Source organism: Sander vitreus, chromosome 6, assembly GCF_031162955.1.
Source record: "Sander vitreus isolate 19-12246 chromosome 6, sanVit1, whole genome shotgun sequence".
NCBI classification, from domain to species: Eukaryota; Metazoa; Chordata; class Actinopteri; order Perciformes; family Percidae; genus Sander; species Sander vitreus.
The window spans coordinates 14,163,817-14,183,975 of NC_135860.1; the positions used below are offsets into that span (position 1 = coordinate 14,163,817).

The following is a 20,159-nucleotide window of genomic DNA, read 5'->3' on the forward strand; positions in this document are numbered from 1 at the left end:
GCCTACTTAACTTTGGATTGGTGGATTGTTACTCTAAATGACTGAAATAGTCATTAATGAGCACAACACCAGACCGATTTAAATCCCTCAACAAATCTGAGATGTGCACAGCAATTCAAAAGACTACTCTAGGCTACCCTTACCCTTCTGAACCTTACCACTGATCAACTGCAATAAACTGTGGTTGTTCCCCTAGCCAACACCACCCTCTCTTCTGTTGATAGTGATGGTATGAGAATTCTGTGGCCTCTTCTGCGTCATCATGGTTCTGAGAGGCCCTGTCAAATGTAGGCCTCTCTTAATGTATAGGTAGCAGGGAGTCAAGGTCTCAAGCCTTTTGACAAAAGGAATGCTGTATCATATGCTGTGTCACCCTTGATTGAAGAGGCAATCAGCTAAGTATGTCTGCAAGCGTATGCAGCTGTCCTGATACTAACATTTAAAAGTGTTCAGAAGCTAATTACAGTTTCAAAGTGTCAGCATGATAGTAAAGTTTAAGCGGGTTGGTGTATGTGTATGTATGTGTGTGTGTGTGTGTGTGTGTGTGTGTGTGTGTGTGTGTGTGTGTGTGTGTGTGTGTGTGTGTGTGTGTGTGTGTGTGTGACTGTGACTGCAGTCTTCCCAAACAGCTGTCTCCTATCTCTCAACTAAGTGGCATGGCCTGATTCCTGCTAGAGACACTGTATTCCTTAAAAAAAATACCATTGTACAGTAAAGTTAATTTTACTAGATCTAATGTACTGTGCCATCATGGTGGTAACCAAATTACCATGCCACTGTATTTTCATGGTGCTACTGTACAATCATTGTAGTGTCTAGATTTCCATTCCGTAGTAGGCTACTACTAATTATTGTAGCATTATGGAAGCACTAGCTTTGTGCTACTAGGCCTATATAATACCATGTGTAAAATAACCACCATTACTGTACATGTAGTTTCCAAATTTAAGCATAACACAAACACCTTAAATGTTAAATGTCAATATGATTAAAGTTAAATCGAAACGACCAACCATTCAAGTATTTGTTGCAAGTAAAAAGACATCACAACATAAAAAAAACATAGAACCATTAAAAATACCAGAGAAATAAGTAGATTTCCTTAATGTAGTAAAAGTATAGTGTCAAACTAAAACAAACCAGCAGCTTCTCAGTATCTTAGTCAGAGATGAAGTTCTTCCTCATTACCAAACTTGTCTCTCTGCCTTTCTGACTTCAGCCTCCACACAAGCCACTTTTCTAGTTGTGTAACGTGAGAAAGGAATAAATGAAAGACACTTTAGTCCTCACACAAGAACCGATGGCATGGTTCTCATTTTGACTACTTGTTGTTATACACTTTGCATTGTACCATTCTACTTTTGCAGTCATTGGACAGCATCCATTTACTTTGACTAATCCTTAGGTCTGAAAAGTCAACCAGGTTAAGGGCCACATACCAATACCCAACAAGGCTACGAGTCCACAGCCATGCTAGAAGCGCTGTGAGGCTGTATTTAGGCACAGTGGTGCTTTGAGCTAAATACTAACCTCAGCATGCTAACAGTCTATGCATGCTAACAATGACAATGCTAACATAGTGATGCTAAGCAGGTGTAATATTCACTATCTTAGTTTAGTATGTTAGCATGCTCATATTTGCACAAAACACAATGTACAGCTGAGGATGATGCAAATGTCATTAGTATTGGACACATTAAAATTGTGATCTAATGATGGTGCTATATGACAAGTCAAAAGTTAACCAAAGTTACAATTGATTCTGAGGGGACCAAGAATATCTGTATACGATTAAATGCCGATAGTCGTTGAGGTTTACTAAAAACCACAAATGTCGACCTCATGATGGCGCCAGAGGAAAAGTCAAGAGATCTTCCAAGTCTGTAGGATACATTGTCTGTGCACCATTGTGTATCTGTACCAACATGTGTGCCTATCAGTCAGGTCAGTGTTGAGATTTGTTTTACAGAAAAAGTGCTGGTGGTACCACAGGAGAAGCCAGGGGATCACCAAAGTATTCAGGAGTCCTCCTCTTGGTATCATAAATGTGTGTACAAACTTTCATGGCAATTCATCAAATAATTGTTGAAATTTTTCCATCTGGACCAAAGTGGTGGACTTACCGACTGACCAACATTATTAGGTTTGTAATATTTGTGTGACACTTTTCTAAAGCATTAGGCTTCATAGTTCTTGGCAGCCCAAATCCATCTAAACAAAAGGTCAAAGTAAAAGCTATTAGACTATATAAAGCTAAACTATGACATTAGTCATAGTTTAGCTGGTACAACAACATATGGGTATATTGGTACACTTCCAGAGTTTATTATGAATAATTGTATTATGAATGTATACAATTATACACATACTGTTTATGTAGCCTATAAGTAACATTCTATGTTTTTAATGCCATAGTATCATTTAAGTACAATCCCACTATGTACCATTTATTCAATGACCAACACCACTGCAAAATTCTATTCCATATGGACACATCCTCCGACAGTGACTGTTAGATTATTGCACCATGGTAATTTTGTAAGATGGCAGTAACATTGTCAATTCTAGAGTGTCTGTGCATTACCCCTTTACATTATTTTATACCAAGGCAGTACAACTGTGTCATTTTTATGACCTGTACCTGAATTGTATGGCCTGTAAACTGAATACACCAACCATTTCCCTCACAGTACCATGGTCCTTTTCTAGGGCCCCTCTTTTCCTTTCTGATGCTTCATGGACTTGAGGCTCCATCCCTCGTCTCACCTTTGATGAGCATTTCTCTCCCAACTCAGCCTTTATGCATTCCCTCCTTCCCCTCCCTCATTTATTTCCACTGTAGAGCATCGATTGGCTCATTTAAGCCCCACGGTCTGGACTAATATTTCACTTTATGCAGCCCCGTTCCACTCGTCCATCCTTCAATCAGTCGTGCTTTACTCCTCTCCCTCTATTAGTCCAACCCTCCCACCATCCAAATACTTGACATGTATCACATCCCTGCTTACTATCACTACCCTATTGGGCTATTGTTCATTTGTTTATTTTTATATATCTCTATATGCACGTTTACTGTGTGCAAGGATAAAGTTGAATTGAATATACACTACTATACTAATGCTAAAATGCTACTAAAATGCCCTCCTCGCCTTTAACGGTCTATACTTAAAAGTAGAGGAACATAAATACACTCAGACTTACACTGCCAGAAAATGAAAGCAAAAGGACCAAAATATTGGTATTGAATAATTATGTAATTAATGTAAGGAGCCCACACAATATAATGTGCTAGTTAATGGATAAAATAAATGTCAGCGCTGCACAGATCTTGAAAAGTAAATCTAACCACAGATTTTTCAAGCATCCACAATGAATATTTCCTGGGGCTGCTTTCATGTAGCCTTTTTCCACATGCGTTCACACATGCACACAGCCTCCTGCCCTAAGGTGAGGACATGTTTCCATCTGCTGATCCTTTGGAGCATTGCAATAGGCTCTGCGGCTTTTTGGAGTAAACACTGGATCAAAACGCCACCCTGAGGAAAAGAGTCCGTGCTCTAATAATTAGATGCTCATACTCACACTTTCAGCCTAGAAAATCTATTTCCAATCATTGTTTATGAATAAATGTAATCCAAAGCTACATCTTGGATGAGGAGTCAGAAGCAGAGTCACTGCTAGACATTTTTAGTCCCCTCAACAGTAGCTCTGACACAATAAACATCTATAATCCCCCCCAAAATGTCAATGCCAGTATAATTCAGACAACTCAACCCCCAGGTGAAGAAATAATTATGTGATAAATATAACAGACTTTGATAAGAAAATACCAGACACACATAACTCCACTGAAACAATGCTACTCATTTTATTTCTTTTAACTTTCCAAACTTCATTGGTAAAAAAACAGCATATTCCATCGCAGTTTATTTAAAACATCAGGAAAAAAATATATAGAAAAGCAATTGTAGATGATTTACAAAATATATACATTAAACTTATACATATACATACACACAGACATATATACAGCTTTATACTAAAACATCCATTTTTGCATACAGTGGGGTCCAAAAGTCTGAGTCCACTACCAGAACTGTACATTTTAATAATCAAAACAAATACAAATATTTTTGTAGAGTGCTGTAACTTGACAACGGACTTTCTGTCTATTGTTTTTAAGCCAGAGTCTTAAATCTTTAAGGGTCAAACAATAGCACACATTACTGCTGAAGACAGTAACAAAGTCCTCAATTAAAACTTGAACTTTAGGGCTGCGGTAAGAGAGATAACTACACACTGACCAGAGAGAGGTGCCACTCTACTGATGCATATCATCACTTCAAGCTAACCCTTCATTTTTGATCAAAACAAGGGCTCTGTACAATCATCAAAGTGCACACAAAACAGTTTGAAGTATCATGGAGTGCTGACTTGCATGGCTTTCCCTCTGTAGTTACCTGACTTTAAACACAAACATCTGTGAGAGACAAAAACTGTGCTCTTAAAAAGGTGTGCTTGGATAATGTGGATTCTTAAAACATTTTAAAAAAGCAACTAATAATTAATTTCCCTTACTGCATTAATAATACAATTAATAAAAAACAGTATGCATTATTTCGAGCAATAAAATACTTGACTTAACATTTCTGTTATAAAGGTCGATGAGTTTCTGGAACTGTACTCAGGCTTTTGGATCCCAGTGTAACATCTGTGTGTCCATGTATTTGTATATACCTGATGTATATATTGCACCAGCCATCTACACATAACCAAATCAAGAACAGAATACACACTCTACTTAGACAACAAAACTCTACTCACTCGGCAGTTCTCAAACTGGCCATGCAAGAGAAGCTAAAAGCCTTTTCATATCTAGATGTAAAAAACAAAAACAAACAATATGCAGGCAGTCTGCAGGCAGGACAGTTAAGACTGTCCTGCCTGACTGACTTGCTAGCATGGCCAGCTACCGATGAACTTTTTTGCCAGAAGTGAAGAAAAAAGGAGACATACTCAAAAACACACAAGCAATAACACAAATATTGTACTTCTTGGAGGTCATGACATCAGTAATTCTATATAAAAGCACAGAGAAATGATGGGACTGACCAAAGGGTTGGTCTGACCTATGCTATGCTGATGGTAGCTATGAAACCATGGTAGCATATGGATGGATGGACAGGTGTATACTAAGTTTAAATTTTACTCAGAAAGGGGCCTGATCGAAGGCTTTAGGAGCTAAAGCCTCAAATGTGAAACAGTGAACGATTGGTTAGCCACTGATCAGACTAAAAGTTGGCATTGATGTTCTCCTTATGTACAGTGAAAGCTAGGACTGTGCTGAGCAGGGACTAACTTCCAATTTTCATGACATCTTTTTAGGGCGAGTGCAATTTTCCAAAATCAAGATTCCTGCTGAGAGCGTCCCATCATTTCTGCTCGCTGTTCTTAAAGCAGCTGCTTGTATTTCCATGCAGCGTCACGTAGGGAGCAGAAAATAAGCACTTCATGTCAAAGGACTTAAACTCTAAATTAAAGTAATCACAATTACAAACACTGCTGCAATGACGGGTCATATTAGGTTGAATGCCAATTAGTAGCACTTGTCAGCTACTTAAGCTCTCAAGGAAAAATTAGAAAACAAACAGCATTCTAAAGAGGCCAAATCACCTGGGTCCAAAATGCAATTGCAATAGTCACAGAACCTGCAAAAATGAGTTTAAATATAAAGTAGAACAGTGGACAAAAAAAAAAAAAAAATGCAACATATGCCAAAAATTACAAGACAAGATAAAAACTAAAATTACAACTTCAAACCAACCCACAGGTATAAAAAGACAAAAAAATGACAAACTAATACAACCCAGAGTTATAGCAGTGTTTACTATGGTGATTTACAGACTTCAAATCAAATTCCTTTTTCATGTAGTGTTTACATTATTCTGTACACCCCGTGGATCTCTCCATAGCTCTGTCGGTCTATGTGACACCACTCACCCTTCAGGATTTGCCCTTGCATTGTTCCTCTCCTTTATTCTGTCCCTTTCCATCACTCTTCCTCGGCAGCCATGTTCCATCAGAAGATAAAGTTCTGCCTGCTGGCTACGCATTGTTTGATTGTCCTTTCCTTCACATCCACTTTTTCAATCTGCCTTGTGCTTTTCTCCCTCCATATATTTCTATTAACCACTTAAAAAAAAAGATATTTTGCTGATTTAAATCCAGCTCTGTGTCATTGCAGTGTTCATCTGAACACACAGAACAGAGCTTGTTTAAATCAGAAAAAGATCCCTTTAATAATAATAATAATAATGTACCTCTGCACCATTCTATGCCTCCTCTTGCTTGAACTCCATTGCTCCTCCGTTTCTACTGCTGCCATATCCCACAGGAACACCCGTTCCATTTTTCCCCTCCCCTGACTCAAAGCTCTTCTCTTCCAGCGGCTTGCCAATCCAAGCACCGTAACCGTGGCTGCTGAGAGCTCGGAAAAACTGCTGCTTGGCTAGCTGGAAGGACATGGCCGACATCTTAGCCTGAGAGTAGGAGGGCAGGCTCAGGAGGTCAACGCGGCCACACCGCTGGCACAGAGAGCGGAACAGACCGAACAGGTTGGACTTGGACACCCTGGACACACTCAGTTTGTTCCTAGAGGGAAGGCATTAGAGGGCTGCTTAGTTAGTGCTCATTATACAAGGAAAAACATCACAGCCTGGCAAGCTGGCATGACAACATTTCCTATGATCATGCAGTGTTTCCTACTTAGATTACTTAACTGCCTGCTGCTGCTGTTTCAGGCAATTTAATCAAAACTTCAATTAAGCTTGTGGTTACTTGTCAGTTTTTACTGAGTACAACAGAGCACTTGAGATGATTAAAAAGTGCTTGATTGATCTTCAAATAATTTTTCTGGAATCAAATTCCAGTGTTGTCTCTTCACAATCATATCGTCGGGAAAAGAACTGTCTTGAAGGTGTTGTGGGTTAATACACTTGTTAGCCACTGGAGAAAGACAAAAACACTCAAGAGCAGCACTACAATCCTTAAAAAGGGAAAAGTTGCCAATTTTACATCCTGCTTTGTGTCAAAAAACTGCCGGATGACTGCATGTTCTGCCCGTGCTGCAGTGACACAAAGCTGGTTGAAAATCTGCAAAGTAAGCCTTCAAATAATAAGTTGTAAAAGTGAACAATACAAGACTAAAAAACCAAAACAATCCAAAGCTATTAATAAACAATGTGTGTTGCCATCAGGAGTGACAGGATTTGGTTTAGTTACATACCCATCCAGTTTGCCTTTGGTCCCATCCAGCACCTCTACACTGTGCTGGTCTGGAAAGCTCCAGTTGACACTGGACTCCTTGGTCTTGCCTGTGTGCCGCGTGGAGTCGTACACACTCACCCTGCCCACCTACAGTCCAACCAGGTGGTGAGGGGGAAGTCAAGGGGAGAGAGAGCATATTTTGTTAAATCAGGCTAATTTAGTCCTATAGTGTGAGTCAGCAATTCGAACAGAGCATGTACAATTAGTTGTGTAACGCATGTGTCAGTGTGACAGCTGGGACGATTTGGAACGGTTGATTCAACCAATTTCACTGATGTGTAAATGAAAGCCAAAAACGGGCTAAAACAAGGAACAAGCGGAATTGTGCTCAACTGCCAGCTAGACTACTGTATTTCTCAGACATTTTGCCCGGCGGTATCAGAATGACCTTCCTGCTTTTTGTTAATTGACGGATGAGCTAAATTTAAAGACGATGAGCAATGACGAAACAGTTGTGCAGGCACAAATAAGGGTGTTGGCAGCTTAATTAATAACATTTTTGAGAATGAGTTCAGTACTCCTGATTAATGTCCACATTTAACATTGTCAAAAACTTGTGCAGTTACCTCTGGGTGATTTAGCATGAAGGGAGGAGGGAGACTTTGGGTGAATGCTTCACCATCTCTGGCCAGCCGACAGCAAACAGCACGTGTGAGGTGCCCGTGGCTGTACAGATAGCCTGACGGATCAGAACAAGAAAGTCACGTTGTAGAACAGATATTTGAGACAAGAAGCAACGTAAAAGTTGGAACGTGATGTCTCATGAATATATTCAAAAACAACAGTATGTTTTACCAAGCGTGATGGACTTCAGGTAGACGGGATGCAAGAAATGGGAGAGCAGTGCCCCCTGCAGACCCAACACGTTCCAGCGCAGAATCTTATCGCTGCAGCTCATGGTTCGCAGCCTCTCACCGTGCTGGATGCCGTCCCAGGTAGGGACAATGGCACTTGACTCCACTGGGATGGTGCCTTCGCCTGGCACAACACACACAAACGCACAGTCACAGGTCTTGCTTACGGACCAGTGAGTGGACTGTGCACTGATACATAATTGTAAAAACAGATGTGCGTCCATCTAATCTCTCACCATTCTCCACTTTGGTGCGGAGCTTGCCCTGCTTAGCATTCTCAAACAGAGGCTGATGGCCCTCGACATCGTCCCCTGATTCACTGCATGACTTGTCAAATAGAGCACCATCCCCACAAGGTGCCGTGCTATGGATAACAGAGTAACAGGACATAAGGTATTGATATGATACACACGAAAATGACACGCAGCCTAAAAGAGGAGAAGACAACATTGATCCAAACATGACACACTAATGCATCTGAGTGATGGACATGACAGGAATAAAAGAGGAGAGCATGGGGGAGGTTAGAACAAGGAGAAAGAAAACAACCAACACTCCCACCTGATGTAAAGGTGAAAGGTGATGTCAGATTTGATTTTCAGTTTGTCTTTCTCCGCTTGGTCAAATATACTGTCGTCTGTGCCATCATAGTGCTTAAGCAGCTCAATGTACAGAAACCTGAGAAGAAAGGAGACAGTGAGTTAAGACTTATAAATAATGTACTGCAGACTGGGTCTTGGAGAAGAGCAGGGTATTTTCACAATAGGGAGAGAAACACTGATAAAGAGCAAGATTTTTTTTTCTACCGAACAAATCCCCTTCTGGAGATGATTTCAGCGTGGCAATCATTAACAGTGTCCCCTTTAAGGCTCAGTTCCTCCCCTTTAACACAGCGATTTCCTGACAGAAAAAAAACAAGACACATTCAATGTCAAAGTATACAAAAATGCAACTCCTCTTGGTTCTGCAGTGACATAGTTCTGTTCCAGCTTTCTGACAGTACATGCCTCAGAGCACAGAAATCCATAAAACTTCTTCACATCATGGAAAAATGCCAATGTAACGTATTACGTTGCAACACAATTGCTTATACCTATGGGCCGTTATTACCAACTCCCTTTGCTTCATAGGATATGCTAAAGTTAATGGGTATACCAGTTCCCAGGCTGACAACAGTCCCCAGGCCCTCCCCCCTCCTCATGACGATGGTGGCCAAAATCTTGCGTCCCAGAAGGCTGTGCTGGATACGTGTGGTCAGGGCGTTGAAACGCTGGTGACTCAACATTGCTATCTGGTCATGCAAAGTGCTGCCACTCACTGGAAGCTAGAGAGAGGGATGTATATAGGACAGGGAAAATAGAAAAGGAAATCAGGATTATTTAACATTCTGACAATCCAATGATACATCTCAGAAAAGAATACTATAGTAAATTATTAAGGCTTTCCAAACATATCTAAGGCTGCCTGAGAATATAATAAAACATGTGTGGCCAGATAATGTGTAATGTTTGTATGCTAATACAAATTTGACTCTTCCTATAGCTGCTAGAAAGCTAAAGCCTTCCAGTGAAGAGAATCGATTCAGTTACTGTGAAGCAACACGTGTGTGGAGTTATAGACTCCAGTTTACTTTAATTGGTTATGTTTTAACTGAGGTTACATGTTATATATGTGTGCCTATGTTGTTATTTTGTCAGTGAATCAGATTAAGTTAAGTGAGGTGCTTAGTCAATTATATGCAGATGTGAACTGTAATTCCATGATGTCCTGCCTTATCCTCATGTTGAACCAGAGAAGGCTCATGTTTCATGACAGAAAATGTGAACCATTGAAAAGTCAGTACCTCAGCTGGGATAAGCTCCCCAGTGCGGGCTGCCCTCTCAGCCTCTCCAATCAGAACCCGTAGAGCAGCATCTGCTGCTTCCTGTTTTCCCTGCTTCTTGTTGGATGCACATACTGGCGGGAACCAGCGTCCGCCCAGCTTGGCCTGGTAGGTGAACCTGAGCATGGACAAAGAGGAATCGGAGGAGGATTTGACAGGGTTTTCTCACTCACTTTTAGAACAAAAGGATCCCATGGAAATCCATGGCGAGAGAAACACAAACATCCATTCGAGCATTTTCTTTAGCATGTCAAGTGTTGCTAGAGAGAAATTAGTCAAAAGGGCCTTTATTAATGTTCCAAAACCTATTATACAATTATTTTTTTTTCTCAGGTACATAAATAACATTTTTCCAAGCACATGGTAACCTGGACAGTAAGAGATTTTGTTTTATCCAGTGTGCATGTGTTAAAAGTGTGCGTGTTTGTGCATTAATGCAGTTAACACATACTTAGGCTCATGTGGTGGCCCAGACTGGCCCACCAGTCGGATCTCAGCGGCAAAGCCCCGGGCTCTAGCATACTCCAGAAGACCCGACACGGCATTGTTGTTCAGGTGGTTAATAAGGTCTCCAACCCCTGCCTCGTGTGCTGCTCGTAACTCATCTGCAGTCAGAGGAGGCAAAGAGGGACATGTAGTCCCAGAACCACTGCCATCACTATCACTGGAGGAGCCCAGGGGCAACTGGGGCTGGAAAAGAGAGAAGGGAGAAAGAGTGGAAAATAGAGATGTGAACGATATTGAGCCAACAGCAGAAAACAACAGCAGAAAAGTGTGACAGTGGCAACAAAATAATTTCTTTCAGCCTGAGTGATCTGTTGTTTTTCTAAAGTCATTCCACTCATTTTGGGGATATGCAAAGCCCCTTTCTTTCCTCCCAAATGAACAACTCAAGTTATTCTTTGCTTCTCACTCCTCACCTTGTTGAGCTGCAGTCTCCCGTCAGCCATTAATTCTTTGACGGCCTCCTCTGCTGCCAGCTGGCGGGCTGCCTTCTTGCTTGGAGCTGAGGCCTCTGCAAACAGGCTCTCGCCGACCTTCACCCTGTACATGAACCTGAACACAGTGCAGAGAAGGTTAAGAAGGGAGGAAAGAGAGAAAGGAAGAGTTATTTTTTTGCAACTATGATCATTGATTATATCACACTTGCCTGACTTATCACACTTAAGCTGCAGACACACTGACCAGACGGCCGACCCTCAGCAGAAAAGGCAGTTGGACCTATCAGTCTCCCCGAGTTGGTCAAAATAGTGCCTCGGAACACACACAATACGTCTCCATAAAAGCTGGCGGCGCTAATCTGTAATAGCTGATTGGACGAACACGTCACGTGGGTCTGGTTTCTCCGGAAATTCAAAGACAGACTGTCATCGCGGCTTGTTCAGAATACGATCTCATATTGTACTAAAATAGTTCACCGAAACGTATTTCTGAAAACATTTAAGCGAGAAATAGGCCATACAGTTGCTGAATCTGTCTTCATTTCAGATCAACAAAGGTCAGTTTAAAAGATTTGTCAGATTTTGAGAGACTCTAGTCACGCTCATTCCGCTCCCCATTTCCGGGTTAGCACTCCACCAATCAGATGGGTCATTTGATTCCGACTGCTGGCAGTGCCCGCCCCGCCGATTATACATGTCAAATCGGCCAAAATGAAGGCCGACGGCCCCTCGGACGGACGACGGCACGGAACACACCGAACAGACTCGAGTCACTGACCTCGCCAGGCTGTCCAACGGCCGATTATCGGCTTGGTGTGTCTCAGGCTTTAGATAAATGAGAAGATGCAACAGAGTAAAGCCTATGGTGTACTAGTAACGAAGACGGAAGAACGTGACCTGAAGAACACAAAAGTTTTTATTGTATCTACCAGATGGCTGCCTGAAGGTATAGATCATAAACAGAAAGAGTGGAAAATAGTGACTAGACAGTACTGTAGTCAGCTGACAAAGACACAGTACCATCTCTAAGTACAGATTGAACAGAAATAGCTGATCAACTACTTCCCTGAGGAGGAACTTGGGGGCGGGGGGGCTAAAGGAGCCAGTACCTTGGGTCATGTGGTGGGCCTGCCTGCCCAGTGATGATGAATTCAATGGGGTTACCGCTGCGCTGGCTGTACTCCATGAGGACAGACACCGGATTCTTCCCACCAGGCAGAGAGCGGGACAGTGGCTGGCGTGGTCCCTCCACTGTCCCCATCCCTTCCACACTAGTCCCAAAAATTCCCCCTGTGCCTTCAGCTGGCGCCTGGTAGACAGCAGAGGAGACAAATATATTTCAATTAAGGATGTTTTCTGGTGACTAAGTTTGAATAAAATTATTTGTCCCTGGTAGCGCTGCAAAATTATCACGAGCAAAATGTTGGCCTCCACAACATATAACTTAACTGACGTATATTGACTTTGCTGTTTACAGTGTCTGCTCTGATGCATTAAATGTAGTGCTCTCTTGTTGTCATGTTAAGTGCCTGACCAATCTCAGGTGTTTGAAGCAACATTTGGCAGTCTTTAGACGGCTGCTGTGGGCTTATTTCCAAACATTCATACAAAAACTTACACTGTTGTCTGGGAGTAGATCCATCACTTGGTCCACACTGGCAGTATTACCCTCGTTCCCGGTGCTTGACCCTCCCTGCATTTCTGCGATGAGAATGCGCAGGGTGGCCGCAGCAGCGTCTTTTTTTGCAACCTTCTTACTAGAAGCTTCTGCGACAGGAAACAGCCTCCCGTTGAGCATTACCTGCATACGAAATCTGACAAAAGGAGAGAAAATATACAGATGAGACACGGTGAATGTAAAGCCTAAATACACTGAAAAGGATACTGTATTTAATGTGGATTGGTCAATACCTGATCCACTTTGTAAGGTCAGTATTGGCCCTGGTGCATCCCTAGCTAGGTTTCAACATTACAGAATGAATACACAGACAATGATCACAGACTAATTTACCCAATAAAACTTTACAGTGACAAACTTAGATTATGTGACGAACCTTGGGTCATGAGAGGGTCCAGACTGGTCGAGGAGCAGGAACTCACAGTTCTGGCCCAGATACTGGGCATACTCCATGAGGCCGCTGACGGGGTTCTTCAGCCTCACCTCCTGTAATTTGGCCCACAGGTTCTGGGGAGGTGGAGCAGCCAGTGACACAGCTATAGTTCCCACGGAGTTCACCTTCTCTGCTGCCAGTTTACCAGCATCTGTCTCTTTGCGAATGGCATTGAGGAATTCTGGGATGTCGTCAGTGGCCCACTGTCCTTCGTTGGTCTCTTCATCTTTGGATGAGGTAAGGAAGGCGGGCAGGAGGGAGGATTGGGACTTAAAGAGAAAAGCGGGTAAAGGGTTAAAATCAGGGTAGAACTCCAAGGCTGGTAACCTTAGCTGAATACATCAAGTAAAAAGACACCTCACATCTTCCAGGGACAATGCAGATTTTTTTCCTCTCAAAAGGAGTCGTTTGACAATTTGCATACAAAACCCTCACACGTCTGACCTGTAAAAATAAGGCTACTGCCGGTCCCATTAACTTTGCTTAGCATAAAAACTGAAAACTGCAATTGTATTTCCCAAAAAGTTGAACTATTCCTATTATCTTTGTAGAGGCTGTGCTGTAATATTCTGTGGGAAAAATTTGGATTACCTAGAAATTGTTGGCAGCCATGAAAGTTGAAATGATTCCGTTTTGTTATTTATAGTTATGTTTTAAAACACAATTCACATTGATGTATTTAATGTAATCACCTTAATACCATTAAATAAACACAAAAAACTGAAATTTTACCAACCGCTTCACTATGACTTTGCTCGGGCATCCAACCCTCTGGGAGCGGCAGTGGCTCGAGGCCTGGTATTGGTGGTAGTGGAGGCGACGGCAGAAAGACAGACCCTCCTCCCTTCTCATCTCTGGGTTCCTCCTTCATCCAATTCCCCTCAGCACGGTTGCTCTTTGCGGCTTTAATGCTCCTTTCCATCCTCTCTCTGCGGTGGGTGGAGAGTTCCCAGGTGGGGGGGTGAACTTCACTATTCTTAATTACTTCACCTTGCTTCTCCAGCGAGTAGAGGGTGGGATTAACCTGCTTCGCACTCCTAAGACCCAGATTCTTGGCTATTACAAGAGACGTTGCCTCCCCTGATGCCAGAAGGTACTGTAGAACTAGCTCCTTTTGTTCCGCCATTGTGGGAAGCGCAAGTTCTGGATCCGGGGAGCTGGTAGTGCTGGGATGTTGCGTCTCCTGGTGAGGACCTTTCACTGGTGATTGGGATTCTTCAGAGTCAGATGACTCTGAAGAGGAGCAGTAAGATGAACTGGATTCTGTGTCAGAGTCCTCTTCTTTGCCTTGTCCCCTGCTTTCTGCTGTTTCTGTTTTTAGCTCAACCTTGGCTTCAGGAACTGGAGGGTGTCCTGAGCTGACACACAGATGGGAAGGTGGAATTTGTACTTTAGAGTTTTGATCTTCCTCGCCTCCGAGAGGATCTCTGTAAAGACTCCACTCGGGAGGGTGGAGTCCTTGCTTGGAGGCTTTCTGGGAGCGCTCCAAAGAATAGAGAGCCTTGTTGACTATCGTTTTAGGCAGACGCAGTTTTTTGGCTAAGAATTTTGCAGAGATACTCTCACTTGGTTTCAAAGCAGCCAAAGCCCTGTGAACCTGGTCCTGGATGTCAGAAGTGAGAGTGATGCTAACTTTAGTAAAGCTCAAATTTGCAGAGCTGCTGGATGCAGAATGTCTGGCAAACCTCTCTCTTACTCTGTTGGGCCTGTCTCGAAGGGACAAACTCTGAAAATTGTCACTCAGAGAGTCTGTTTGCACACGCTGTTGTCTGTTGGAGCTGTGGTTTGTACCTTGTAACTGGTTGTGATTTAGGTGTCGAGGACCTGGGGTGCCTTGCGTGGCTCCTGAGTATACAAAACTCTGATCTTGACTATGACCCCCTCTACCCCTTGGGCTGCTGTCAGGGTATGGATATCTATTGTACTCTGACTGGGGCTGGTATGAGGAACTAGCCTGCCTGTCAGGTACCGCTCCCACTCCCCCTCCACGTAAACTGGCTATGAACTGTGGTGCCTCAGAGCGATGTCCTCTCAGGAACTCGACCTGTTGGTACTGAAAGGAATTGGGACCAGGATAAGGATCGTGATTCTGATTATGCGAACTGTAAAGGGCCTCTGGTTTAGAAACCACTTTATTGTGCTTTGGTATGGGTGGAGCGGAGGGGGTGAGAGAAGGAGCTGGGGGCAGCTGTATGGGAACTACAGGACGGGCAGGGCTGTTGTAGTAACTTGGATATGGGCTCTGCTGTGGGTCAGCTCTAGGATAGAGTGAGGGTGGGCCAGGTCTGTAGTAATTCTCCTTGGCCTGGAAATCAGGTGGTGGATGTCTGTGGTAGTGTTCTTTGTATGGCCCTCTTCTACCTCTGCTCATAGCGCAGGGGTTGAGCCTGAAGGGGGCCGGTGAAGCTTGATGTGCAGCTTCTGTATAAGTGTACGTCCTCTTGCACAAACAGCAGACCCTGATGGAAAGTCAGGGCATGCCAATTGCAGCAGAGGACCTGAAATAAAAAAAAACAAAGGACAGTGTCAGGAGAATATTAAAAAGGAAAAATAAATGAGAGCAAGATGATCGAATGGTGTAAAAATGAGCAACAGCATGGAGGGCAAGAGAATCTGTTGTTCCAGCCAATAACACAAGTTTAGACCCTGCTGGAAAATCTCTAATCTTCGAGTGTCCTTGTTTAAGTCAATGAAACTATACCAGCTTCAAGGATGTGATCCTAAACTTTTGCCTTCTTGAAATGTAGTATACAATATACAGTGGACAATGAAATATCTGGAAATTATGGAAGAAATTAAGATTATGTGAAGAGGATGAACTCTAATGTACACCAACACTGTCAACGTTGCTATGTATATCTTCAGATTTTACCCTAGCCAGTCTACAAGGATACTGCAGGGTGACATACTGTCTCTCGCAGTCACACTGAAACTTAATCCCAAGGTAAAAGGATGGTGATTAATAATTCAGACCTTCTTATGACTATTCTGTTTTATTTCTGGCCTTACAAATTATTGCTGGATCCATGGCAGAGAGGAAAAGTGAGACACTGATGCATACAAAAAGGACAGTTCCAAGGACACAAGAACATAAAGGGCTGCCTGTCAGGGACAAGCTGTGGACAGACAATCATACAGTTGCTCACTGACAGTCCTGACTATAAGAAGGGTTTTGCAGAGCTAGGTTTATTCCTCTCTCCAAAAACAAAAAACACACATGAAACATTCAAATGTCGATCCTGAAACTGCATAGTCAAGAATTCATATATACCTTTATGGTACAACAAACATCGATTCAGCCTCAAGTGTCATATCTGACAACACTCAATAATGTCTATATCAGTGAGACCAACAACAAGGAGACACCCAATACTGAGTCAGGTTTCATCCCCTCTGGCCCAGTCAGCGTCACTGGTCTGTCACATAGAGTTGAGCAGGCCCGAACACCATAGTGTTGGTTCATCACAGTAATAGGGGCCGACAGGACCGGCGGCCCAGGGGCCAAACAGGGCTGGAGACTCATCTTGACCCTGATGCAAGAAAACAGTTGACAGCCAAAATAACAACTCTGTTTTTCAGAGCCCACTATCGTTATGCTCCTCTCTGTTTTGAACCTGGGAAGAAAATGTAATTTCCCCATTGGGGATCAATAAAGAGTATACATTAAATTAATAAATTAAGCATTGGCAAGACTCAACTATTTTGCACACTTCCTGCTGTTATATCAAGACACAGCTAAATACCACCCAATACAGTCTGAAGTGCAAGTGACCCTGTTCCATCACTGAGACCTGTGTCCATTGTCAACTAAGCAGTGCTGAAAACTCGGCTCACATATCTTCACGTGCATGCAACACAACATATTTACTGGTACCCAAAGGCCCAGTGCGCTCACAAAAGTATTGTTGATCTCACCTACAGTACCTGAAATGAAAGTGGCTGCGGTGAATAAAGTGAGAAGTTTTAACGTCGCTAACGTTACTCCTGTGGCCTCACAAAGATCAGGTGGCTTAAACCGAGACTTTAAAAAGAATAACAACGTCCAATACACAAATCATAGAGTAAACGCGTAAAGTAAGCACGGAACCGGTTGTAGATTAGAAATAATTAGAGATGTAGTTGTCAAGAAATGGTGTCCAAGGCGCAGGGTCTTCCGCTTTGGATGAGTTAGGTCCTTTCTCTAGCTTCCACATTGAAAACAACAGTAATGTCGCTGCTTATAAATGCTGTAGGCAGTGCTGTAAAAACTCGTTGCTAACTATTGCACCACGAAAGCTGAGGGAAAATCCACCTCGTGTATGTAAAAATAAACAGAGGCCGTCAGACACGAATTAAGTTTCGATTTCATTTCTGACGAGAAGTTAGGTTGCTATTGTTAGTCACGTGACGGCAGATGGGCACGAGGACAGACTGATGCACAGACATGAAGATCAGCATAAGTGTCTATAAAAGTATAACAAAATAAGAAAAAGCTCTTCTGTGGCTGTCGGTTCATGCTTAAAGAGGTCGCTCTTCGGTCCCCCTCAAAAGCAATCAATGTGCCTGTGTTACTGTGGAGCTACAAGGACATCCTCTCTTGAATGCATGGTGTGTGCTCAGATCAGATTCTCACATTAAAATGAAACGGGAAGAGAGAATAGATGGAGAAGGATAGTAATGTAATACACTACTTTTGGGAGATACAAATATCACAGCAACACGTTGAGCTCTTGTTCCAGGATTGTGATATGATGAAAAAAAAAAAAATTAACGTAGAGTACTATGACGTAAAGGTCACTATCAAAAACAAGAGTAGCACGATCACTTGTGCCCACAATACTAATATAGCCTCCTTTCACCAACATTGATGTATACACTCATTAAAATGCAGTTGAACCTAGAAGGCAGTGCAGCGGGGAGGAGTGCACTCGTACAAAGATATGACTACATCCAAGTCAAATTTCACCATCGGTTTGAGTGATTTCCCACCATTTATATTTCAGAAAAATGCGCTAAATCTTAGAATGATTAGCATATTCCATAATTAATACGTCAATTTAATTAGGCTAAATAAAACATGTCCTCAATTCTCACTACAAATCATGTACCTAGCTGTATTACTCATTATACTGGATACATATAGAAAATATTGCGAACATGATTTAGCCATGTAGCGTTAGCATATAGAGAAATAGTCTACACACAGTTTCCCATTTGTGTATCATCGTCAACTTAATATAGGTCAACACAAACTCATGCCACCAGTTGTCCCTTGCTTTTGCTTGTCATATTCTTTGAATGAACATAAAGCTAACGTTATAACTCCAACAGCTAGCTACAGGTTAGACGAGTTACTTAAATTTAATTTAAACCACCGAGAAACCTGTGTTCAGACATTTAACTCTCTCAAAGTGTTACGTTAAAGCTATATTCGAGGCGTTAGCAGATAACAGCAGCCAAGTTAACATCGTTTCTCCTCCAGCTAATGTTAGCCTGCTAGCTTATCACGGGCAGCAGCAGCCTACACCGCACTGGCACTGCACCATTTCCGACTGTCGCCTGCAGCACAGCTAGGTCTGCCAATGCGAGACTACAGCACAGTCAATTCATTGCTTGCTAACACAAAACATTCAAACTACACTTAACCTAAACCATACAACTGATTTAAAGAACCCAGATGGCTTTAATCGATTACCTGAACTCGTGTATCGCCTCACTGGGCTCTTGTTGATGTGCAATATTTTAATGCGGTGATACAAACAATCAAAGAACTGGTGCGCGAATAAGTGACGTTTATCGATTGCGACTCATGTGGCTTGCAACCTACACGTCGCATGTAGATGACGCAGCCACATCGGCAAGGTTCGAATATTTTCCAGATGTGTCCTCCGCATGTTTTCATATTTTGGGTTGGAAATCTTTATACAGAGAAACATTTTTAACGTTCAAAATGATACTGTCGCAGTGTGTTGCAACCAAAATCACATATGTCGCTCTAGCAGGTTGCTCTTCTCTGTATAGGCTACTTAAATTCAAATTTGCTTCTTTGGATGACTTTACATTTTGCCAAAGCTGGTTGTAGGACATTCAAGGTTAACATGTTATGCCTTCTTCCATTTCAATGTCATTTATCTCACAAGTAAATATTGAATTAGGTTTAAGTCATTTTTATTTGTAACACCAAAACTAAAGCAAAGTACAAAACAAACAGTGCATCATAATAAGTAGTAAAGATATACACATCAAACAGCAACAACATGAATAAAGCACATTTAAGGTATGAATAAATAAATAAATAGGGGGCAATAAATACAAATGACAAAAAGGCCAAACTCCTGTACCCAAATAGCATTAAACGTTTTTAAACAAAACTTTAAAATATTAATGGAATCAGCATTTTAGAGTAGCCTAATATAAACTCGGTCCTCTGTCCCCTTTAGATTTGAGTTTATTTAGAGGGTTATCAGTTGTCTCTGGGTTACCAGGTCTGTCTGTATCCACTTTTCTCAATGGTCTGTTTGTAGTCTTTTTGTTATCAGCAAACATTTAACTTCCCTTCATGTACATTTTAAGCAATTTCAGGTGTCTTTCAAGCCATTGTCATAGTTGGATGTGAGTGGCATTACGTTGCTTTTACTGAGGAAGAGACCTGTCTACATCGTCAGAATATATTATTGTTATTCTAAACCGAAGTAAGTTGTCATAGTTGCATATACACACTCAACAGATAAATCCCATTCTAAATCTATTCTGTTTGTATGTGTGTGTGTATATATATATATATATATATATATATATATATATATATATATATGTAATTACAAATCAGTCTGCTGTCTGCTGAGAGAGAGAGAGAGAGAGAGAGAGAGAGAGAGAGAGAGAGAGAGAGATACAGGGTCTATTCAGTTAAATTCTGACCATTTGATGACAAGACTTCCTCTACTATCCTCTTTGGTAAAAACAAGTCAAGGAATGTTTGTATAATTTAGTTTTAATATAGTGAGCTTTTTAGGAGACCACAGATTATATCCAGCAAGATAAAGGCTGCACTTTGCTAACATATCCA

At 41.9% G+C, this 20,159-nt stretch overlaps 1 protein-coding gene across 3 annotated transcripts; it reads right to left on the bottom strand.

Annotated features, from left to right (window-relative positions):
* Window positions 1-3,844: 3,844 nt before the first annotated feature.
* On the bottom strand, window positions 3,845-18,886 carry adar (adenosine deaminase RNA specific). Of its 3 annotated transcripts, none has more exons than XM_078252866.1 (16): window positions 18,789-18,886; window positions 13,851-15,612; window positions 13,058-13,383; window positions 12,622-12,817; window positions 12,113-12,312; window positions 10,983-11,118; window positions 10,514-10,752; window positions 10,024-10,180; window positions 9,336-9,504; window positions 8,987-9,080; window positions 8,742-8,858; window positions 8,417-8,544; window positions 8,122-8,304; window positions 7,893-8,005; window positions 7,286-7,413; window positions 3,845-6,651 (listed from the first exon to the last, which is right to left on the bottom strand). In XM_078252866.1, exons 2-16 carry the CDS (start codon window positions 15,483-15,485, stop codon window positions 6,333-6,335), a joined length of 4,140 nt encoding a protein of 1,379 aa, XP_078108992.1. In that variant the 5' UTR covers window positions 15,486-15,612; window positions 18,789-18,886; the 3' UTR covers window positions 3,845-6,332. The 3 variants fall into 3 exon arrangements, with proteins under 3 accessions (XP_078108992.1, XP_078108993.1, XP_078108994.1); XM_078252867.1 differs by lacking the exon at window positions 18,789-18,886 and adding an exon at window positions 17,039-17,460; XM_078252868.1 differs by lacking the exon at window positions 18,789-18,886 and adding an exon at window positions 17,030-17,460.
* Window positions 18,887-20,159: the final 1,273 nt, after the last annotated feature.